Source organism: Cokeromyces recurvatus (assembly GCF_025118155.1).
Source record: "Cokeromyces recurvatus strain NRRL 2243 chromosome Unknown BX663scaffold_2, whole genome shotgun sequence".
Classification (NCBI taxonomy): Eukaryota; Fungi; Mucoromycota; class Mucoromycetes; order Mucorales; family Mucoraceae; genus Cokeromyces; species Cokeromyces recurvatus.
The window spans coordinates 856605-879974 of record NW_026251388.1 but is presented as its reverse complement, the minus strand read 5'-3'; the positions used below and the strand labels follow the sequence as shown (position 1 = coordinate 879974).

Sequence of the window (23370 nt, the reverse complement as noted above, 5' to 3'; positions counted from 1 at the left end):
TTCTTCACGAGCTTAATTACCTTTTTCACCATAAAGACCCGCTTCCATTACTGCTATAACTCGGGCAAAGATTCCTCAACTGGCTTATTTTCTCTCCCTTTCATTAATAGTGTCATAGATGCACTATTTTCTTTTCATTTGTTCCTTTCATATCTCTTGTTTCTTTTTTTTTTTATCCTTGACTGTAAGGGGTTATTTTTTTTTTTTTTTTTTTTTTTTTTTTTTTTTTTTAGCGAGTTTTCCTTTCAGGCAATTTTGCTATATTCAATATGTAGTACTCAATTAGAATTTCTTAAGATTATTATTTAAACGTGAGGCAAATTCGTAACTGATGTAACACAAACGCCAGACAATAATATAAATTGTAACTCATTGAATAGGCCTTTTTTTTTCCTTTTTTTCTTTCTTTCTTTCTTTCTTTCTACATATATTATCTATGACAGCAACAGTACCTAAGAATGATAACGTACATAAAGGTATTATCTCAAATGATAGTAAATCTGCTTCATCTTATTTTATGACCTTTGACTTTGAGCATCTTCCTACTGAAAAACTATTAATCAATGAAAATCAGTCAAAAGATAATGGTAATTCTATTTTTCAACTACAACAACCACAACAACCACAATCGTTATCTGAAAAAGATAAAGACCAAACAATGTATACAGTATCGTCTACTGTTCAAAAGCCAGATGATGTTGCAACTATACAGTCTTCCTTATCTACATCAGACTTAAAAATGCATAGAAATTCATCATCTTATCTTTCTAATAGTAGTTCCACTTCACTTACTGTTTCTTCTCCTATTGCAAACAGTAATTCAACACCAATAAATACTACTCATTTGCAATATTCACCTTCTATTCAATATAATAATAATAATAATAATAGAAAAAATCAGTCTTTTTTTCCTGATATGAACCATAAAGGTCATCGAAATACAAATAGTATTCATTCATCTGTAGCATTCCAAACTGCACAGCAGCAACAATTATCAAGAAATTATTCCTTTGTTCAAAATGTAAATATGACTAGACAACCATCCACTGCTTATTATCCTGAAAGATCCCTATCTCAATATAGACCCCAAAGCTCTGCATATTCTTTGTTGCCACCGCCACCGCCACCGCCACCAGCACCAGCACCAGCGCCAGCACCACCACCACCACAGTCTACGATATCATCCCAACCATATAATATGGTCTCCTTAACACAACCACTACAAATAAATTATAATGATGATCGTCCATCACCACCACTACCACCTATCCATAGTCAATATTATAATCCAAACTATTATGGACCTCCAAAACAACCCAGTATGATGTGGCCTAATAGGATGGTGCGGACTCCAAATCAACAAAACGTAATAAACAACTACGACGATACAAGTTATTTAATGGATAGTTCGCTATCTGTGGCAAATACAGCTGGACAACGTCCTAGTAAACAAAACCCTTTCCCGTCCATAACCAAAGAAAATATTGACAAATACCGTGATAAAGCTAAGAATAGCAATGATCCTCAAGCCATTCTTGATTTAGCCAAGTTTTTATTAGAAGCTGCGAATCAATTAGGAGAACAACAACAACAACAACAACAACAACAACAACAACAACAACAACAACAACAGTCAGATAAACAAAATGTTAAGAAAGCACGAGATGCAATGATTTTAGAAGCACAGAAGTTGATTAAAAAATTAGCAGCTCATTCGGGAATGGGAAAACAGGGTTATGCAGAGGCACAGTTCTTCTTGGCCAATTGCTACGGCTCAGGTACTATGGGTCTAAACCAGGATAGCGAAAAGGCCTTTGCATTGTACGTTCAAGGGTCTAAACAGAGTCATCCAGGTTGCACATTTCGAGCCGCTGTATGTTATGAGGTAGGTGTAGGTACAAAACGGGATAAGAACCATGCAATTCAGTTTTATCGAAAGGCAGCTAATCTGGGAAATCAAGTGGCAATGTATAAGTTGGGTATAATTTTGTTAAAGGGCCATTTGGGGCTACCAAAGGCGCCACGTGAAGGCATCTCTTGGTTGAAAAGAGCAGCTCAACAAGCAGATCAAGATCATCCACATGCTTTACATGAGTTGGGGCTGGCCTACGAAAAGGAAGGTATACCATCCGTTATACCTGATCCAAATTATTCTCGTGAACTATTTACACAGGCAGCTCAGTATGGTTACGCTCCCTCTCAATATAAACTAGGATGGGCTTATGAAAATGGTTACCTAAATTGTCCTATCGATCCACGTCGCTCTATTGCATGGTATTCAAGAGCTGCTGAGCAAGGTAATATAGAAGCTGAATTTGCACTCTCGGGTTGGTACTTGACAGGTGCTGATGGTATTTTGCCTCAAAATGATACAGAGGCTTACCTATGGGCTCGTAAAGCAGCTGATAAAGGTAGTGCCAAAGCCGAATATGCAGTGGGTTATTATACGGAAACTGGTACAGGGACAAGACAGAGTTTAGAGGAAGCAAAGCGTTGGTACATGCGAGCTGCTGCTCAAAATTATCGTAGAGCTATGCAACGTTTGACTGAATTAAAATACAGTGGTGCCAAACCTCATCAAAGACGTCAATATACTCGTGACGATCATAATACCGCTGCCCATTCAAAGGACTCTGAGTGTACAATTATGTAAAATAGATGACTTTACTCTGTAATACATGATAAAAAGAATCCAGAATAATACAATAACAGTAGAGATGTTTCTTTTTATACATGTATATATTAGAAAATAAAATGATAAAATAAATAAGTGTATATATGATGCATACAGTTAAACTATATTATTATATCTCATTATAGATAAACAGTAAGAGTAATGAAAAGAGAAGGGTATAATCTATATAAAGCTCTCTTTTTTTTTTTTTTCTTTTTTTTTCTTTCTTTTTACTTTTCTTTTCTTTTTTTTTACCAATCCCGACTTAAATGTCGTTCCAATGCTTGATAATCAGCATTAGTTGGGCCCATAAGTGTTCGTCCTTTACCAACAATAGCCATTTCATTTTGGCTATCATCGCTATCCAACATTTTCATGTCATCTTCATTCATATCTTCTGGTTCACCTACTAATTGATTATTGCCCATAAGCATGTAACATCCACTGCTATTGATGTAAGACTCTAATTTTCCCTGCTGTTGAGCAAGAAAGTTCATTGCATTTAAACTAGCCTCTGCTGCAGAAGCAGATGAAGTAGTAGAAATAGATCCCCCCGTATATCTTCGACTGTTAGACTTTTGAATATAATTAGTAGAAGATAACAATGACGAGGTTATGTAATTATTTTGATAAGAGCAGTCATCCTTATTCATGAACTCTTTACTATGAATTACTTCTTCAATAATACATTGACGTAAAACATGCTCACTTTCAATCATTTCAAAGCTTTCAAAATCAAAAATGGAAGGACATACAGTTTCATCTCCTGTAGATGTTGGATCTCTAACGATAGCTACAAAAGGATGTTCTAACGCTTCACTTGCTGTTAACCTTTTTGAAGGATCCAGACAAAGTAAGTTCTCAAGTAAGTGAATAGCATCCGAAGACGCATTTGGAAATAACAAATGAAAATCAATTGGTTCTTTAGGAGGAGGTAATCCATTTTCATCACGCAAACTTCTAATATATTCAGTTACAGATGACGAACTATCCCAAAATGAAGTTTCATTTGGTAAGCCAAGAATACCGACAATCTTATGAAGCTGATCAACATAATCTGTTCCTTTAAATAACACTTTACGACCTAATAGTTCTGCCAATATACAGCCAAGAGACCACATATCAACTTTTTTTTTTTTTTTTTTTTTTTTTTTTTTTTTTTTTTTTTTTTAAAAAAAAAATATGTTTAGATTTCTAATCATCTAGTGAGATCATCATAAAGCTTACTTGACTTCCCATATGCATTACGGCTAAGCATAATTTCTGGCGCGCGATACCAACGCGTAACGACATAATGTGACATATATTGTGATTCAATAGAACTTGAAGGTAGAGCAATACCTCTAGCCATACCAAAATCACATATTCTTAAGTCGCAATTTTCATTAACAAGGATATTTGCTGTTTATTGAAAATAGTTTAGTTATTGATATCATACCGTTTGTTACCATTATATGTACCTGGTTTCAAGTCACGATGAAGGACGTTGGCGCTATGAATATACTTTAAGCCAGATAATAATTGATACATAAACCATTGATAATGAACAGGCTCTAATTCCACTTTTGAGTGAATGATATCAGCCATGGTTGTATCACAGCAAGTCTGTATTAAATAAATTTCATTGAAAGTTTTTGGATCCACAATATCTATTGCCTTTAGATCAATGATGCGTGGATGACCATTGAAATGCTTCAATAATTTTATTTCACGAAGACAACGCTTTGTGATAAGTTTTTTATCAAACACATGTCTACACTTTTTAATGGCAACCACTATAAAATTAACTTTTCATTAATATAAGTTAATATAATCGATGAATACAATTACCTTCATTAACATCCGTATTAATAGCACTACAGACAGATCCATATGATCCAGATCCTATTTTTCGAATAATCGTGTACTTTTTATTAATTGTGAATTTTTCAGACCCATCTTCAATAGAAATTGTATAGTAATTATTTAATATTGTCATTATGCTTTATATCTGGCTTCAAAAGCAAAGTTGAAAAAAAAAAGTAAAGAGATAAATAAATAAAAAAACTACGTGTAACATATTTATATTTGGTGTGATTTATTTAACTGCTATTTTGGTGTTTTCTTCTCTATTGGATACATTACCATAATATGAAAATTAGAAAAAAAAAAAGCAAGTTTTTTTTATGCTTTGTATTCTTGTTATTATTTAAACTTTTAGTGATAATTTTTATTTCACTTAAAGTATTATCCTTTTTTTTTCGAAGTAATTATTTGTATTATTACTGGTATATTACCTATACGATGTATAAGATAGATCTTTTAATTAACATACATATAAATAACCTATATCTAAAAGTTGGTAAAAGGGTGATTAAGCCTTATAGCAATCAAAACTACAAAGTTTTAGTTTATTTAAAGAAAGCTCTATTACTCAAAAGTATAACAGCAAAATACACGGCTTGTTAGAGCTGATTTAGAAGAAAATCAATATGTTAACCAATCATTATAGAATAAAAATCTAAATATAAGAAGAGGTAATAAGGTAAAGAAACAGAAAACAGATATTAAGTACCAATAATATATATATACATATAAAGAGTTAAGTGAGAAACCTGGAAGTAAAGTTATATTGTACATATTCGATTTCATAGAAAACATCAATTGATTTGACACTAATTCTTTAACTATTATTACTTTTAATCTATTATAAACAAGAACAAGGTCGAAGCAGTGCTCAATTTTGTGAGAAAAAGCACTTAAATATACATTCGATAACTTTGTCTGTTTTATCATTACTTTTGTAGTCTGTCAATTATTATAATATATTGATAATACTAGCATTATTTATTTCTTTTAGAAAGTAAACTATTGACTGTCATTTTTTTTTTTTTTTGACGAACTTGGCTTAGTCCAGTAGGTGCATAGTACCTTATCTTGCACACTGCAAGTTTATAAATGTGCAGAGTTATTATACAAATAAACAAATTACAGATATTAAAGAAAAAGGGAATACTTATAAATTTTCATGACATTCATCTAAAGAGATGTTTCTGTAGTTGTTCCTGAAAAGAATTTTTTTAGTGCGCCAGATAATCTCCATTCTCACAGCTTAGAAATGCTAAATTTGAATTTGATTTAATCTTATAAAAAGGGTGACAGGTGTTCTTCATGATTGTAGCATATAAAAGTTTTATTAGTAATGAATAATACAAGTATTCACACGATTGATATTCTTCAGGAATATAATGAAAGTAATTGTCTTAGGTTTATTTACTTTTCTCTTAACCTGCCGTTCCTGAATCTAATAAAAAAAAATGTAGAACTCTATAAAAATTCTATGTAGTCCTTTTTTAACAAAGATATTATTCTTAAAAAAACAAAAAAATCTTGTGAATTTTGAAGAAAAAATTTAATGTATATTCCATAAATGTGTGTACACGTCTACACTTGTCTTTCCAAAAATGAGAAAAAAAAAGAAGATAGTAATAAATAAGTAATAATTATTATTTCAGTTACATTCTGCGTAAATTAGTGAGATTTAGGAGCAAATAAATACTTGTAAGCAATAATACCAACAACTGCAAGAGCGGGCAAAATAACACGAAGAGAACTATAATAATACTCATAAATATTTTGCTTTCATTTAGTGTTAGTCATACTTACGATGCGACTGATTTTTTAGTCTCGGGAAGTTCACCAGCGCGAATAACATTGAATTTACGTTCTTTGTTTTGAGACTAAAATAATAATAGTAAGACGACTCTATTTTATCTTTACTCGATTTTTTTTTATTCCAACTTACGGCTTCGTCCAAAGTACCAATTAAATATTTTTCCAACATGTCATGGGCTTCATCAGAGTGACCAATATCTTCGAATGCTTCAGTAGCATCTTTACCTATTTAATACGATGACTAGTTTAATATATTTGTTCAGAAAAAACCCCCCTCCATTTCCTTACCTGCTTCATCAAATAAGACTTCTTCACCTAATATACAAAAAAAAAAAAAAAAGTAAGGGGAGGGGATAAAAATATTAGTGTTCACATGCTTATGCTGCCTTGTTAAAATCAATTTCTAGTATGTATCATCTTACCACCAGGGTGCTATTACCATAAATTTGAATATTGAAGGAATTAGAATTTAATTATTTTAGAAAGTGAGAAAATATTACCTCTAAAATGAACTCAGTGATATCATAAACTTTATCATGAATAGCTAACCATAAACTTTGTCTAGTATTGTGTTTTGATACATCATCTAAGGAATAAACAGCAAGAGACATTTTTTTTAAAACTATAAAAGAGTAGGGGGTGTGTGAGTGGTGATAAGAAAAAGAAAGAAGTGGGGTGAAATAATAAAATTGACGTGAAATAAAATAATCCAAATTTAACAATAACATTGTGTAATATGAATTTCATGGACCGAGATAATCCGATCCAGTTGAAATGTAGGGTTCGTTGTTCTGATATTTTTAGGTTTTTTTTTATTTTTATTTTTATTTTTATTTTTATTTTGCATCAAGACCTAACACAATGTTTATCCTTGTAAATCCTTAATCATAGCCTTTTAAGCTGACTGAATGAGTTTATTAATATAATCAGTTAAGGTAAATTTATTTGTCTTAAATACCAGTCTTGAGTTTTGACCAAAATGACTTTAAAAGATTTTGAAAAAAAAAAGTAAAATAGATATTAATATACTTTCAATTCTTAACCAATTTCTGAATTTTAGAGGTTTGATGATATCCCATAACCCAAAATCTGATAAAATATACACAATAATACTGATAAACTCTTAAAAAAAATGCTTACTACATGCTTTAACTTTTATGTTGAAGTCCATAATCTCCTTATCTGATTTATCATTGTCTTTCTTTTCTTATTAAATGATAGTTTTATTAAAAATAGCCTTAAATTCGCGTAATGTTGAGCTATTAATATATACTTTTTTTTTAATATATTGTTCCTACAGCTGTAACCGTAATATCTCTATTAGCTGGAAAAATTACTTTTACATTTTTGGTAAATCAAAATGAGGTACAACTAGATCAGATATACAAGCTAAATACAATGTTATTTATTAAAAAAATGCATACTAGTCCAATTCATTTTTTCATTATAAAAGGTATTTTTCTTTAATAATGCTGAAAAATTATAAAAAAAAAAATTGATTTAATATCAGAAAACAGCTATTCTGCTATCGTCTTAGCGAGCTATTACCTAATTTTTTTTATATAGTCAAAACGTATCTTTTTAATTAACAACTTATTATTGTTACTGTTGCTGTTGAGTGAATAGCTGTTTTCTATGTGACTGCTTCTATTAAATTTCCGCATGTCTATGCATAAAATATGCTGCTATCATATTTTTTTTTTTTTTTTTTTTTTTTTTCATTTGTGTTTGTTATTTCTGAAATGGACGCATCTGAACGACAGAAGTATACCCCCTCACACCTCCCGAGGGCGTACAAGCAACTGAAGAGACACTCCAGGCTGATCAGGCCCAGCCATTTCACGGCCGTGGAATAGCCGGTTGATGATCATAAAGAAAAAAAGAAAAAAAAAAAGGGAATTTTACAATTTTTTGACCCCCTTTTTATACCTTTTTTTTCCCTTTTTTTTAAGGAGTAAATTCATTCAAGGAGTAAATATTTTTATCCAATCAATTTGAACATATTACGTATACATTCTTTTATTTATGAACATGTGCATCATATGCTTGAGAAAAAAAAAACTTTTTAGTCATTAATAAACAGCCAATTGGAAGGGTCAAGTTAATGTTATTTAGTTTTCAAGTATTTGGGCACATATTGTGTATTGCCCAGATCAGATCGAAAAAAAGGAAATAAAGAAAAGAAAAGAAAAAAAAGCAAAACAGGTAAAATGAGCAAAATACTGTACCTTGAAACATTAGATTAATTACTGCAGAATTATTTGATCAAGTCAGTATCAAGAGAGCGTATTTCAAGAGGGGATCTTACCCTAGTGAAGGTAAGCAAGTTCTTTACACTTTATTCAGAAATTAATAGGTGATTTTTGAAAGAAAAAAAAACAACCTCTTCTACGATAATGTCTTCAACTATATGGCTTATATGTTTGCCCTCAAAATGTTCTATATTACATAAGATAGCTTAGATAACTCACAGCTCCATTCCTTTGCCTCTTCATAATTCAGCTTCACTCCTGATAGACTGCTTATCTAAACCCTCCCTTTCTAATATTTCATTTCTATTTATCATCTTTTGTCTTTGCTTTTTTACTTTTTGCCCTAAAAGGATTTTTAGTCACTTTTTATCATTATTTTTGAACTGACTAGGGCAATTTAGTATGTCTATAAACTACGTGCCCATTTTTTTTTTTTCATATTTTTATAATTATCTCAGAAAAGGAAATATTTAAATATCTACTATTTTATTTGATATGCCTTTTTTTTTTTTTTTTTTTTTTTTTTTTTTTTTTGAAAAAAATGCCTTTAGCTGATGATGCCATTAAAATATATTGGCCATCACATCTTTGCTCTCCCAAAACTCGACAAGGTTTTCTAATAGGATGGACTAGCAAAGCAAATAGTATATGCATTGCTTCAGTTATTTCTGACATTCAGGTATTTTTCTTATTCATCGCCTTAATATAATAAGATATAAACTTTTTTTTTGTTTTGTTTTTTAATAGCTTAATGAGCTTGAAGCTTTATTGACACAATTTTGCGATTCAGGTGAACATCCAGAATTCACTCATATAAATAAAGTATGCGATAAACGCCCACAGATTATCGGTGTCCTAGTAAAAAATCAGCATGAGTTCTCAAAACAAAGTATATAAATGAGAAGATCATATTTTATAATTTTATTCATTATTATTTTTTATTTAAAGGCAACAACAATCGAAATGTTTGGCTAACAGTAATTTTAAATGAATCCTATATACCAGTTTTATTTTCTTTTACCATGAATAATACTTGTATGAACTTTAATAATTATGAAGTTATATTCTATGAGCAACCGAATCCAAAACGATTACAGTTTTTAGCTTTAGATCCATTAGAATTAGACATTTCTTCAAAAGATATACCTGAAACTGAAGTTGATAAAAAAAACATTGAAACCATCCAACATTACAAAGAAATTATCAAATTAGGAAACAAATTAAATGGAAAGGATAAACCACCATTTGATGAGCTGGGAACAATACTCACTCAAGTAAAGGCATAACAAAAAAAAAAAAAAAAAAAAATAGGCTAATACATTTGCTTAACTTATTTATACTACTAGATTAATTCATCCTATTACCTTGAATATGGAATACAATTACTAATACTAAACTATAAGAATAAAAATATACCAAGGCATCCATTATTAATTTTCATGATCAGCTTTATTCAATCATCATTACATTCATTCATTCACATCACAAGTCCAATCGGATATTATATCAAAAGAATTATTATGTCTTTTCTTTTTTTAATTTTTACATTAACAGAGATTATTTTATATCTTCTTAATCTTAAGTTACCTAAGTTTATACTAAACGGTGTAGGGCTTAAAGACTTATTTGCAGCTGGTAAATATGCATTACCATTTAGGGCTATACGACTCACCGTTTTTTTTTTTTTTATCAGGGCAACAAATAGATTTGAGATTACAACAGCTTTTCTTTTGGCCCCGTCAATATATGATGCTCAGAAAACATAATTGGGCAAATACAGCAAAAGCAAGAGCCTATTATATTAGCTTCTATAACAGTATGTGGTTGGTAGCAAATGATATTATCATTGGATTAGCTATTGGATCATTCTTAAAAGCAAATCATACAGTAATGGCTAATGAATTACACAAGATTCTTCATGTAATATAGTTGAAAAAGAAAAAGAAAAGTTTACATTATCTAATATTCTTTATTGTAAAGACATACACAGTTGAATCGATTCAGTCTATGATGTTGTGGTTTTTAGAATCACCAGCTGGTCTTAAGCTTAACCATGAACTAGGAAGTTTTCTTAGCGAACTATTTCTTTGGCTTATCGGGTTATGGACGCATTGTTTAAAAGCTATTGAACCATACACTCCTCAAATTATTTATACTATTGGTCTTTCTGGTATATTTGGCATAACCATGGTTATATCTCTTTCCTCTGATTTCCTTGCATTCATGACACTTCATATTTATTGCTTTTATACAGTTGCAGCACGCATATTTAACTGGCAGCTTGTCATTTTGGGTTCTTTATTTAATCTGTTTAGAGGCAAAAAGCGAAATATATTACGAAATCGTATCGATTCGTGCGATTATGATCTTGATCAGCTTTTATTGGGAACGAGCCTTTTTACTTTATTAACTTTTTTGTTTCCTACCGTTTTGGTTTATTATCTAACATTTGCTTTGGTAATATTTTATATATCAAATCAATTTTTTTTTATGGCATGTATTCATTTTTTTTTTCTTTTTCATAAAGGGTCGAGTTGGTATTATTTTTCTTCAAGCTGTTATGGAAACTATTTTAGCTTTCTTTAACCACTTTCCTTTGTTTGCAATCATGTTACGAATTAAAGATCCTCATAGATTACCAGGTAAATATTTAATATATATGCACTCTACTTTTTTTTTTTTTTTTTTTTTTTTTTTTTTTTTTTTTTTTTTTAAAAAAAAATGAAAAGAACTCATATGTTAACGATAATAATAAAAAAAAAAGGTGGGCTCAAGTTTGAAATATTTAAGCATGATTATTTTCTATTAGAGCATCATAATATATCTTATAAAGTTAAACAGTTTTGGGTTAGAACCAAGAAAGAAAATAAAATAAACAAAAGGTCATTAAAGAAAAAAATGGTTACGTTTAATATTCCAAGCAGCAACAGCTCTTCCACAAAACACAAAATACCAACACACACTGCTACTGCTGAAGGAGCTTATCTTTGGATGCGTGTATGTTATTCTATTTTCCTTCATTTTATAATCATTCATCATTGAATTTACTTTTATTTATGTAGAATATGCCAATTCCTATGGGCGCTATTTTTTTTCAATATATGCTTCTTTGGAAGAGATTAAGTGCACATTATTTTTCTGCTTATGTTTTCAAGTGTTTACTTTATGGTGAATCTATCAAACCTATTCCAAAATTACAGGTAATGTCTATTTTTTTTTTTTTTTTATACTGTAACATATAAAATTAATTTTTTTTTATTGCTAGTATCCTATGCTTCCAGATAAAAGGTAACAAAAAGGCATAAGCAATTATATTTAGTCTTCACTTTCTATTTCTAATATTTGTTATAGGCCCCGTTTATCAACTTTATGGCAAACTCTTACAGTTAATTTATGGGATACATGCCCTAACATCCGAAAGATAATTTAATATCTCTTTATATATTTTAGTGGAACATATACATGCATATAAATTATATATATAAAGATATACAAATATTCGTATACGTTTAATATATTAATACTTGTAATTAGTAGATATTGCATTAATGAAGATAATAAATTATATTGGCAAATAAAATTAAACATGTATGAATTGTAAGTACGTATAATTGTTATACAAAGTATAAAAAAAAAGGGGAGGGGACCAATTCTAGAACTGTGTTTAAACCTGTTTTACAAGTGAGCCAGTATGTCTTCATCTGTCAAAAGTTCACTTGCATCTTTAAATAGGACAATATCAACATGCTTAAGTAGTTTTCGTGCATGAGCAACACGTGTATATAGATGTAGAGGGTCCGAGGACGTAGGATGATAGTCAGTAAAGCTTGAGATATTATCTGGGGATGATTTAGTTATAGACAAGTTATTATAACTTGTAGATGAGTTTTCTTCAGATATGAAGCCTAAATTCGCTAATTTAGAAGCCACTTGCTCGTCGTTGTCGTCGTCGTCGTCCTCCTCCTCCTCCTCATTATCATCGTCTACCTTATTATTTTTTGATAATTGTGAAAAGGTAAAGACAGGTGTAGAGTTAGACCGGATAGGCGCAGATTGGCTTCGTTGATTATCTTCCTTTTGCTTTTTGGTACTATTGGAGAAAAGCGACGGAGAAGTAGATGACCTTCGCTTGTTGTTAATCTTCTTCTTCTTGTTTTTCTTCTTCTTCTTCATCTGTTCCATATTTGCTTGACTTGTCATGTCACGAATAAAGATCTTCAGTATTCGATTAGGGAATTTTATAGCAATTTGAGTATAAATTTCTAAATCCATTTCACTAGAATCCCCAACAAGGACAAACATTCGATGTGGGAAATCATGTATAATACGGCATATCGTCCCTACTTTAAACCTTCCTGAGGTCTCTACAAATTTAGAAATAAAAGTAAACGTATTTTTTAAATGAAAGCTTCCTGGTGGAAAATTATGGTTTCTCATGAATTGATGCAACACATGAATAAGTTGAAAGGGACTATTCGAAACATAATGAAACGCAACACCATGATTATACTGCAAAAAAAAAAGCAATTAATACTAAGGAAATTTGCTTAAAATACAAATATAATTTTTTTTTATTTTTATTACCCAACGGGAATAAACATCAGCCATACCATATACTGCACGTGTAGGTTTAAAAAAAGTGTTTGATAGTATTGATCGAGTACCTGCTAAGACACCAGTAACTTTAATAGTGTCATCAATATCACTGATGACAGATAATCCTTTAGGCTCAATTAATTGAACCAAACAATAACTAGGAGGGAACAATACATCTTCTTTTTTTGAACTACTGGTTGATTCTGATCTAATTTGTAACATACATCTTTTATCATATCTATTATTTGCATGTTGAATCCAATATTGAACTTGTTCATCAAGAATTTGAAATTCACCCGTAAAAGCACCAGTTTCTGCAGATTTCAATGTAACGCCTATGCCTTTTCTCGACGAAATGGTAGGGGTTATAGGCTGAGGGATAAATCTGTTATAGCCGCTATTATTGTAAGCAGCAATACAATTTACATCTTTCTTTTCACTCTGATTATTATTATTATTATGAATGCAATCTTTATCTTTACTCGAAACATGATGCGTGGTCACAGAGTTTAAATTATATTCAAGATTATTTACTATAGAAGAACTGTCTTCTTCTAGACCACAAAGAGATGTATCATGCAAATTTGACAAAGTCATTTTGTCACTCGAAAGCTTGCGCGTTGCAGTTATTCGCGTCTGTAACTCATTAGACTCTTCATTGTAATATGTACTCCATTCTGCGTTCATGACCGCGCTGATCGCTTCGATCCTAAACTCTATATTTTTTTTACCCTTAGCCATAAAATACTTGAATCGTTGATCAAATATCTTATTAGCTAGGTCATAATTTGAATGTTTACCAGCAACAGTTTTCGTGATTCCTTATAGAAAGGAAAAGAGAAAAGTAAATATATACATATATATTTATATACATATATGTATAAATGAATAAAAAAAAAAAAATAGTGTATCATGCATCATAATACACACTATTTTACCTTTTAAAATTTTCTGTTTCGGACCTGACTTATTTAAAGATAAAGCCCATCCTTTCGTTCGGACTATCCACTTATTTTGATCTAAACTCAGTTTATTAAATCGGGAAATGATTTTTTTTTTTTTTACCAGACGATAGTTACATTACCTTCTGGATCCTTAAATGCATAAGAAGGAATTAATATGCATTCACGTTTAATAGGTAAATGTTGCTCTACAGTGATAATTGATATATCTGAAGATGATTCTGGTACTGAAAGGTTCGTTAGTGACCTACTATTAGTCCTCTGTTGTGTCATGTTATAAGAAGAGATCTCCATCTTCTTTTTAATAATAAATATATAAGTCTGAAGGCTAACAAAATAAAACAAAAAAAAAAAGGGAAAGAAAAAAAAAAAAGGGAAATGAATTATAGTTGTTTGATTTTAAATCACGGAGGCTATTCTGTCTGATGTTAGGTCTTAGAGGATATTTATACTTGTAGTATTGTTTATTTTTATTTTTATTTTTATTTTTATTTTTATTTTTATTTTTATTTTTATTTTTATTTTTATTTTTATTTTTATTTTTATTTTCACTTTTTTTATCTATTTTTATTTTATTTTTTCGTGTTTCTAATTCGATCCATATATTTATTGTCTTTACTCCTGGCAGTGTTTTCTATAAGTTTATGTCACTCCACTTTTTTTTTTTTTTTTTTTTTGGCTAAGGTAAGGTATTCTTATTTTCGCGGACTTTCACAGTCTGTAGGAAAAAAAAAAAGTTTGCGCTTTATGAATTATAAACTCTAACTGAACTGTCTTTACGATTGGATCTGAAGGCCTTTGAGATAATACCTGCTTTTCCTCTCTGCATAGATTGGCTAATCATTTACAGTATTTGACAGGTACAACTACTACATTATTTTTTGAGGTTATCAGGAACACATTGTAGAAAGAAATCAAGGCTACAAAATCTTCTTTTATCGTTGTTGCATAAGACACTTGAGTTGATACAAAGGTATTACTATAATAAAGGTCTCTGCTCAAAACGTACGTTATGCACTTTTAGTACATTTGCCATCTTTGTTTACTTAGTTATATATATATATATATATATTAGAATGCTACTTTTATATAGTTGTGAGGGAATTGTTATATCATAAGGAGCTTAAAGGATATATACAAAGCTGAATAGACAAGTAGCGTTTATTAATAAAAGACAGTAAAAGGTAAATCCAATTCTAATTTAATTGGTTCGAATAAGACAACCTACATCAAGCGCTCCATACTCTGAATTTTATGCATGTTTATTTACTAAATTTGGGAGAGATTTGGTTTCATCTATTATAGCAACGTATCCGTTATAAGTGTCACTCGTCAGTAGACTAACTTCAACCAAGTTGCAGTTATTTAGATCGATAATATCACCCAAGACTCTTTCTTTTATCATACAGGTTTGTCTTCTTTTTTTATGTAAGCTATTCTCCACGTTAAAGGGTTTATATACTGAATGGTTAATTTGGACTTTTAGATCAGATATTAAAATCCATTGACCCATTTTCAATCCTAGTCTTAATAATCTCTTAAAACACACACACACACACACTAACTTTTACTTCTTAGTCTTCTTCTTTTATCAATTTATTTATTTATTTTTTGAAGAAAAGGGAGTTAGACGAATGAATTTATGTATTTATATACAAGGAAAATATTCGTTTTCTGTTATAAATGAATATGTAGAGAATGTTTCCTTCTATTTGCTATACGTCCTCAAGTGAAAATGGTTTTGCTTTTCGGCTTTTAGTTATTTATAATTTTCATTGCTATACTTTCCTCACACTATTTAACGTTTATTGTCTTTATAAAATATGTTACATATAATAGGTGTATTGATAGTCGCAAATGTGTCAAATAATGGTTTTATTCATGACTACTACTTGATATAAATAAAGACTGTATATATGCATTTTTGGCTATAAAAGTTCAACTTTTAATTTGCTGCTGCCATGGTCGTTTCTTTCTTCACTGTTCCCTTTTTGCTAAACAGGTTGATTTAATAAACCTTTTCGTGCCTCTTTCTCTATCTTCTTTTACCTTTTCTTTTTTGTTTCTAATTCCTTAATCTTATTCAATATTCTTTCATGTACTTTATTTCCTTCTGTTAATCGATGTTTTAATTCTTCTATTTTTACATCTAGTTTTTTAACCTGATTTTCTTTATGTTCTAATTCTTTTTTCTTGGTTGAAAATAACCCATTTAAATCCTAATAAAATAAACAGTTAGCCATCTTGTATTTATGTATTTTTTATTTTATTTTATAATCTTACTTTTATTTCTTTATCCAGCTTTTTGTTTTCTTTATCTACATTATCAAATTTAAACTTCATTGCCTTCATTGCTGTCTATTTTATTATTATTATTATTTATAACACTAAAAAACTCCTTATCAAATTTACTTACTTTCAAAGATTGATTCTCTTCTTTAATCTGATCTAACCGTTTAAGCTCATAATCCGATCGATTCTTTGCATCTCTAACTTCAATTTCTATCGTTGTCAATCGTCTTGAAAAATTTAAATTATCATCCTCTAATCTTTGATATTCAATACGTTGCTGAGAATGTAGATTTTCAATATTTATTGAATGTTGTCTTTCCATTTCCTAATAATCCAATTTTTAATATATACATGTATACAAGCAAATTTAGATTGTACTTTCATACTTGGATTTGTGTTCTTAGCGCTGCCGCTTTTTGTAACGTTTCTTTCTCTTGTGATTCTTTTTCATCTCGCAAGATTTCTTGTTCTCTTTTATGCTTGTTTAATTCTTCCACTTACAAAAAAAAATCTTCAAGTTAGTACAGCTGAATAGCATTATGATTCTTTTTAGATTTACATCTTTGAGCATTCATTTCATAAAGCTCAGCCATATCTTTCATTTTTCCCTAATCATATACATGTTTAGACTAAAATCACTTTTTGTTTTTTTTATTTTTATTTTTGAATTATCGTATATCTTACTCTTATATCCCAAGATGGTCTCTCTTTAAGACCTGCAGCTGTTGTTTTATATGAATTTGTTAATGATTCTTTCATCGGTCGTTTTCTTTTTTCTACAGATCCTTGACCTGTTAATTGGGCATTGACTGCTTTGGCACGAGCTATAGATGCTTTTGTTGCTGTAATAACAGGTCTTGTTGTTGTTTGTTTTCGAATGCCGCCATTTCTATTTGGTGCCAACTGTTTGATCTTTCTGTCTTCAGCCATTTAGTTCGTATTAAAGGTTAAGAAAGAAATTCGCTAAACAAAAAAAAAAAAAAAAAAAAAAAAAAAAAAAAAAAAAAAGCAGACAGTTATTTTTTTTTTTAATTACCGCATTAAGCCAAATTGATTTTTTGATTGATATTTTGATTGATTTTTTTTTTTTTCTTCTTCAAGAAAAGGGAGGATGAAAAAAAAAAATACTATACAAAAAAAGATTTATTCTATTATAGTCGTATTACTTCTTCTTTTAATAAAAGTAGAGACATTTGGTTCATTTATGATAATAGGAGGTAAAGGCATAATTGTGGACTCATTTGTGATTAATCTTGAACGATGTCGTAAAGTTGTGACCATTGATAAGGAATCGTCAGCAATAAGAATAGGGTTAGAACCGCTATGATCATCATCATCAATAAATTTTTCAGATCCTTCCCAGGGGAACACTAAAAAATCATGCTCCAACTTCTTGACATCTACTAATTCTGTCCAACATGTTTGAATATGATGCCACGGTTGTTCTGACTCCCTTTTCGCATAGCAAAGTTTAAGTCTATGCACATTATATTGTGACGGTAGAGCGGTCATGTTTATATCAAAGTGAATCATATCTTCATTCCCAAGCCATAACCATATGGAATAATAAAATTGCTGAAGGATATGGCTAAGTCCTGAATCATGAGCTATCTTTTTCCCATAATAGGTCTGTACATTAGCAATATAATCACGTAGCTTCATAATGAGTTCAGGTCTTTTACTGAAAAACAAATAACCCATCGACACTTGATCATCAATAATGGGTTGATAATAAAGACTAAAGAACATTTGACAATACAATGGTAACAAAGGATGATCCATAGGCATGATAAGCATATGCTGCAACCATCGATAGATAACGAAAAAATCAAGAGGCTTTTGACTTGATGATGGGATTTGTTTATGTATTTGCAAAATATCAATGGATGCCTTGAGTCCCCTTTGATGCTCCCTTTGTCGAAGTTGATCAGTAGCAAGTGATCTAGAGAACTGATTTACAAGTATCTGGCTTAGTTCATCCCGTAATGGAGCCTCTATGACGGTTTCCATCACGAGCACCTCATAGGCAAACCAGTATAACTCATCTTCAACACCAGGTTGTTTATTGAACGTATTTGCCTTTAAAAGAGACCATTCACCTACTAAAAGAGTTTTGAAGGGAACCTCAGGAATGATATTCTTCAGTAGACGTGTTAGACGTGGGGAGGTATTCTGGACTTTAATAGCTTCCATCTCTTTTTGTTCTTCAGTCAACATATGATGAATTAAATGATGTCGTCCAAGTAGAAATGCAAATTTACATAGTAAGTCTACTAGACTCACGTAATGATGCTGCCATATCCAATCATCTCTATGAAAGATCGTTTTAAACCATGAGTGTAACATTAGATCCACATATGAAAATCCTTTGCCGTCTTCCTCTAGAAGATGACTGGCAGAATCAATCACTTGTGCATGCCAAATATGTGAACCAATCACATAACCTACACCACTTGATGGCCCCCGTTGGCTTCCCTTGAGCTTCATGACATGTTCCAGTGCCCTGTTTAACATGGGATCTGATTTTAATTCAATCATATGCTTCAAAAAATCGACAAGGCTTGAATCGTTAAAAAAATCATCGCCATGCATATAGACAAAGGAAGGAATCATGTCACTAAAGATCTGCAAAATAGCTTCAGCTTTACCGCGTTTCAAAATGATGAGCAGTTTTATCCATCCATGATTTGCCTCAAATCGCAAAAAGTGGCGGCTAGTAGTTGAGAGTATAAAGGAGATATAGACAAGTAATGCACTATGTAAAGCAGAGGCAGAAGGATGATGATGAAGCACAAGTTTTAAAAATGGTAACGTGATCAAATCCTCAAGCTCACTTGCTCGTGAAGAAACTGGACTGTCATAAAGTTTGAGACGAATGGCTATTGACCAGGCCCAGTGAATAAAATGAAAAGCTAGTTGATGATTGTTTGATTGAGGATAATTTGTAGAGACAGATTTTAATAACTGAATTTGATCTGAAAGAGGCAGATAAGTAGAGACAGCTGTACTCATGAGTTCAATCGAATTTTTACTTTCATTACTCTTCATTCTATTGTCTGGTAATAAAGGTTGAAATTGTTGGCAAGCATCTAAAAGTATAAAGGCAATTTCTTCATGAATATCATAAGGAAGAACAGGTGTCTTTCGACTTCGCCAAGGTTGCGATTTGGATATATTTGAATCAATTGTGCATGATTTATAGTCATAATTCAAATGCTCTATTATATATTTTCCAAACTGAATTCGTATCATAAATATATGATTAGAAAAGAGCTTATGCAATAATTTCAAATCATCATGTAATAGGATCCAGTTATCTAAATTAATCGAATGAAACAGATATAATGCCATACGTCCCATCACATCAATCTGCTCCACAGTCCAACGGAAAAGTAAGGATACAACGAACGAATGATGTTGACAAATAAGACTTAAATGATCACGAACATCTTTGTAAAATATTTCACGCAGTTCTTTATCTACAAAGGCTACGTCGAAAAGGGTATAAGCAATAATACTGACGATACAAGCAGAGATGACAGTATCTGAAGAAGATGAATTATTCACAGAACTAATTTGATCTATTCTAGACGGTATACAAATAGCGATATTGGTAAGACAAGTTAGCATGAAGACTGCCTGTATCTGATTATCATGCAAGTCATACTGAAATCGAGTGATATTTGGTAAATGGCCATCCAAGACATCATTCATAGTCGTAGGCTTCTCTATCCATTTGATTTGTAAAAGATGAATAGTTATTTCCCAAAGCTTATTTATAGATACATGTTTAAAGGGTATATTAGGTAAGAAAAACCATCCAGATTTTCGTAAATTATATAAATCATAAACAATCTGAGCTATGAACATATCAATCTCATCTTGACAATGCCAGCCTTTTTCAGTTACAGAGTCGATAAGCAAAGTCGAGATTTGTATTAAAGTTTGTGACAAACGTTTATTAAAGTTATTCATTGCTGAAAATCGACGTATAGCTCCCATAAGTGAAGTAGCCAATCTTTGAGTAAATCTGAAAACAACTTTAGGGTCTTCATCGACTTCAACTGTCTCTAATAGTTTACTGTAATGAAAGTCAATAGCGAGCTGATCTAAAACTGAAAGAAAGTCCTCTTCTGTCCAAATCCATTTTTGATCTGGAGGTCTATAATTAAAAAATACCATATCCAAAATCTCAATATAATCATCTATTCTCGCAATGTCCTTTATATTATATTGAATAAGTGGAATAGCCCAAGAAGAAATGTGTCGTGTACTTATTAATAATTGCAATATTTTCTTTTTCTCGGATAATGTACATATACGAAGATAGATGTTCATAACATTAAGCATCCATTCGTGCAACTGTGCCAAAAACTCGTTTGTGTTTTTTCCTTCATCTTTTTTATCAATCTCGAACAAAGTCAAAATGAGTCTCATCAAGTGTTTTTTATCATTAACTCTATTCTGATCATTATTAAATAATAAAGTATTATGCTGTAATTCTGTTCGAGAAAAGAGGTTCCAGATCATATTATCAATATAAAGTTGTACAGCCAATTGACTTGATTGGACTTCATCCTTTAACTTTAGTTTTTCAGACAAATGTTCTTCATTGACATTACTTGAATGATCATGTTGTTGAGATGAGTTAATTGTACTTATTTTATCGGTTAATTTCTCAAGACTCGATTTATAGTTTGATATTAAGTTGTTTAATTCTTTGTCCATGTCTATTATAAGTTAATTTCTTTATACTTTTTTAAATTGGAACCTTTTAATTGTTTACCTGATTTTATTGCGTCATGGAGGTAAAAAAAAAAAAAAAAAAAAAAAAAAAAAAAAAAAAAAAAAGAAAAGAAAAGAAAAGAGAAAGAAGGGAAAAAAAAAAGTAAAAATTTACATTGGATTATTATCATTATTTTAAGCATTTTCATATACAATATATTTATTTCAAACAAGTATTTTAAATATTACATTATGCATGTATCAAGAAGCATATTTTATGTTAAAAAGAAAAATCATGACTCGATTTGCTAACTAAAATAAAAGAAAAGAATACTTTTAGAATGTATAGAATTAACATTAACGTTATTTGTATTATGACAAGTCAAAAGAATGTTTAGCAAAGTTTTTTTTTTTTAATTAAATAAGTTCTAAAAGCCTGTAATAGTCTTCTTCTACTCCCAAATATGTTTCATGAAGTTTTAACTTCCTTTCCTCGTCTTCCACATCACGAAGTATATCCTATAATATATATGTGTTAAATAGTTACTAATTTCTATATAGTCTACAAGACTTACATAGTTAAAAGCAAAAAGTCGTTTTTTAACCTGTAATCGATATGCCTTGTATTCTTCCTTATTTAACTTGTCTAATTTGGACAAAAGATACATTTCTAAACATCTCTGTGTCTGTCGCTTTGTTAGCTTAAATTGTTCGCAAAGCTCATTCAGTTTTTCATCAGCAATAGGTGCCTTTTGTATATCTTTAAATGCGTTATGTTCTGCCAAATAACGTATATCATTTTTATCTCTCATATCTGAGAACTCCTCATTGGGATCTTCCACTGTTATTTCACAAATCTCTTTTCTTGATCTAAATAATTGATAAATTGTTTGATAAAGTTTACCTATCGAAATAAGTGAGACTTTTATATTATATTTGATTGTCTTCAATACATACTGCCATGTCCCTTCTTTTTATAAGGTGGAAGGACTAAAAATTGACTGTTTAACCATTAATAAAATAGTTTTTTTTTTCTTTTTTTTTTTTTTTAGGAGGAAGAGTTTACCTAATTCTCATTCTAATGTTTTCTGGCCAGCAATAAAAAGGATAGGTTGTACAATATCCAACAAAATGGTACGCATACGAATCATTTATTTTTTCACGTTTAAATCTAGTCGTTTTTTTTTTAAAAAAAAAAAAAAAAGAGAGGAAAAGGAAAAGGAATGCTACTTACGTTGTGTAGATTTCCCATTTGTCATCATCATCTTCAATATAACTTGATCCTTCAATAAATAATAAAACAAATAGCTGCATACGGGAATGATATTCTCTAAACTTTTCATTTGAAAAGTTGCTCTACAAATCAAGTCAACAAAAATAAATCATTATATATACGCTTAAAAAAAAAATTACTTTGTAAATTTCAAAGTATTCCACAGATCCATCATTATTTTCTTGACTGTACTCTTGTATTTTTTCACCTAAGGGTTTAAAAGCTGTGTAATCATCAATGACAGCATCAATAAAATTATTGTAATTTGTTAAATAATGTTGAGGTAAATAAGGATCTAATGTTTTTAATAAATCGTCAGCTGCTACAGGTTCATTGATAGATGATGATGATGAAGGTGATGAATATTGCGAAGAGTATGTAATTTCAACAAAAGGACGTAATGATCCAGATGTATATTTAATCTATCAAATATTAAATAATAATTCAATCAAAAAAAAAACATATAATATACCTTCAATAACAGATTTTTATATCCAAAAGCAGTTTCATGATCTCCAAAAATAGGATAAGTAAATTCTGGCTGAAAGCTTGTTTCAATAACTGGTTTTGAAGATGTGCTATCGCCTTTTACAGGTTGAACTAGATTTGCCAACATTAATACTTTTCATCGATGAATATTGATCTATTTTTTTAAATGTTACCTAAACTAATTTCAGTACATTCTGTTGTATTGCAAGCCCAATCAGAAAAATCAATGACTTTGGTTGCTAAAGGATGAGGAGGGATCTCAGATTCCATATTCAATAATAATAAAAAAAAATGGTTGCGATTTTTTTTTTCTGACTACTTGAAGTAGACTTGTTTTTTTTTTTACTAAATTTTGTAAATTGAAGAATGATTAAAAGTATCACGTGATTGTTTTTTTTTTTTTTTTTTTTTTTTGAATAAGTGTAAAGGGAGGATGATATTGTTTCTATTTAA

The 23370-nt window shown here is 30.3% G+C and overlaps 9 protein-coding genes across 9 annotated transcripts; 2 read left to right on the top strand and 7 right to left on the bottom strand.

The window, feature by feature from the left end:
- Nucleotides 1-402: 402 nt before the first annotated feature.
- On the top strand, nucleotides 403-2895 carry BX663DRAFT_495050 (uncharacterized protein). The gene has a single exon (XM_051525579.1). The coding sequence runs from the start codon at nucleotides 437-439 to the stop codon at nucleotides 2651-2653; it is 2217 nt and encodes a 738-aa protein (XP_051387154.1). The 5' UTR covers nucleotides 403-436; the 3' UTR covers nucleotides 2654-2895.
- On the bottom strand, nucleotides 2862-4694 carry BX663DRAFT_495049 (kinase-like domain-containing protein). Its single transcript, XM_051525578.1, has 4 exons — nucleotides 4505-4694; nucleotides 4135-4449; nucleotides 3902-4075; nucleotides 2862-3800 (listed from the first exon to the last, which is right to left on the bottom strand). The coding sequence occupies exons 1-4, from the start codon at nucleotides 4650-4652 to the stop codon at nucleotides 2926-2928; spliced, it is 1512 nt and encodes a 503-aa protein (XP_051387153.1). The 5' UTR covers nucleotides 4653-4694; the 3' UTR covers nucleotides 2862-2925.
- A 181-nt stretch (nucleotides 4695-4875) lies between these two features.
- On the bottom strand, nucleotides 4876-5322 carry BX663DRAFT_495047 (uncharacterized protein). Its single transcript, XM_051525577.1, has 2 exons — nucleotides 5013-5322; nucleotides 4876-4941 (listed from the first exon to the last, which is right to left on the bottom strand). The coding sequence occupies exon 1, from the start codon at nucleotides 5312-5314 to the stop codon at nucleotides 5141-5143; it is 174 nt and encodes a 57-aa protein (XP_051387152.1). The 5' UTR covers nucleotides 5315-5322; the 3' UTR covers nucleotides 4876-4941; nucleotides 5013-5140.
- Nucleotides 5323-6184: 862 nt separating this feature from the next.
- BX663DRAFT_548242 (cytochrome b5) lies at nucleotides 6185-6939 on the bottom strand (the record flags this gene model as incomplete). The annotated part of the gene is made up of 6 exons (XM_051531064.1): nucleotides 6185-6266; nucleotides 6320-6393; nucleotides 6459-6553; nucleotides 6617-6643; nucleotides 6751-6760; nucleotides 6829-6939. 6 exons carry the CDS (start codon nucleotides 6937-6939, stop codon nucleotides 6185-6187), a joined length of 399 nt encoding a protein of 132 aa, XP_051387151.1.
- A 3390-nt stretch (nucleotides 6940-10329) lies between these two features.
- On the top strand, nucleotides 10330-11822 carry BX663DRAFT_427001 (N-acetylglucosaminyl transferase component-domain-containing protein; the record flags this gene model as incomplete). Its single annotated transcript, XM_051522591.1, has 6 exons — nucleotides 10330-10500; nucleotides 10561-10693; nucleotides 10835-11037; nucleotides 11108-11222; nucleotides 11345-11577; nucleotides 11643-11822. 6 exons carry the CDS (start codon nucleotides 10330-10332, stop codon nucleotides 11820-11822), a joined length of 1035 nt encoding a protein of 344 aa, XP_051387150.1.
- Nucleotides 11823-12255: 433 nt separating this feature from the next.
- On the bottom strand, nucleotides 12256-13773 carry BX663DRAFT_427049 (uncharacterized protein; the record flags this gene model as incomplete). The annotated part of the gene is made up of 2 exons (XM_051522593.1): nucleotides 12256-13089; nucleotides 13165-13773. The coding sequence occupies 2 exons, from the start codon at nucleotides 13771-13773 to the stop codon at nucleotides 12256-12258; spliced, it is 1443 nt and encodes a 480-aa protein (XP_051387149.1).
- A 2416-nt stretch (nucleotides 13774-16189) lies between these two features.
- BX663DRAFT_422009 (uncharacterized protein) lies at nucleotides 16190-17303 on the bottom strand (the record flags this gene model as incomplete). Its single annotated transcript, XM_051522412.1, has 5 exons — nucleotides 16190-16357; nucleotides 16555-16755; nucleotides 16817-16926; nucleotides 16990-17038; nucleotides 17115-17303. Coding segments are annotated over 5 exons (717 nt in total), but the record flags the coding sequence as incomplete, so codon positions are not given.
- Nucleotides 17304-17441: 138 nt separating this feature from the next.
- BX663DRAFT_557755 (uncharacterized protein) lies at nucleotides 17442-21240 on the bottom strand. The gene is made up of 2 exons (XM_051531782.1): nucleotides 21217-21240; nucleotides 17442-21160 (listed from the first exon to the last, which is right to left on the bottom strand). Exon 2 carries the CDS (start codon nucleotides 21156-21158, stop codon nucleotides 17574-17576), a length of 3585 nt encoding a protein of 1194 aa, XP_051387147.1. The 5' UTR covers nucleotides 21159-21160; nucleotides 21217-21240; the 3' UTR covers nucleotides 17442-17573.
- Nucleotides 21241-21572: 332 nt separating this feature from the next.
- On the bottom strand, nucleotides 21573-23187 carry BX663DRAFT_426452 (acyl-CoA N-acyltransferase; the record flags this gene model as incomplete). Its single annotated transcript, XM_051522546.1, has 8 exons — nucleotides 21573-21674; nucleotides 21731-22059; nucleotides 22113-22145; nucleotides 22274-22326; nucleotides 22390-22511; nucleotides 22569-22850; nucleotides 22901-22989; nucleotides 23097-23187. The coding sequence occupies 8 exons, from the start codon at nucleotides 23185-23187 to the stop codon at nucleotides 21573-21575; spliced, it is 1101 nt and encodes a 366-aa protein (XP_051387146.1).
- Between the last annotated feature and the right edge of the window lie 183 nt (nucleotides 23188-23370).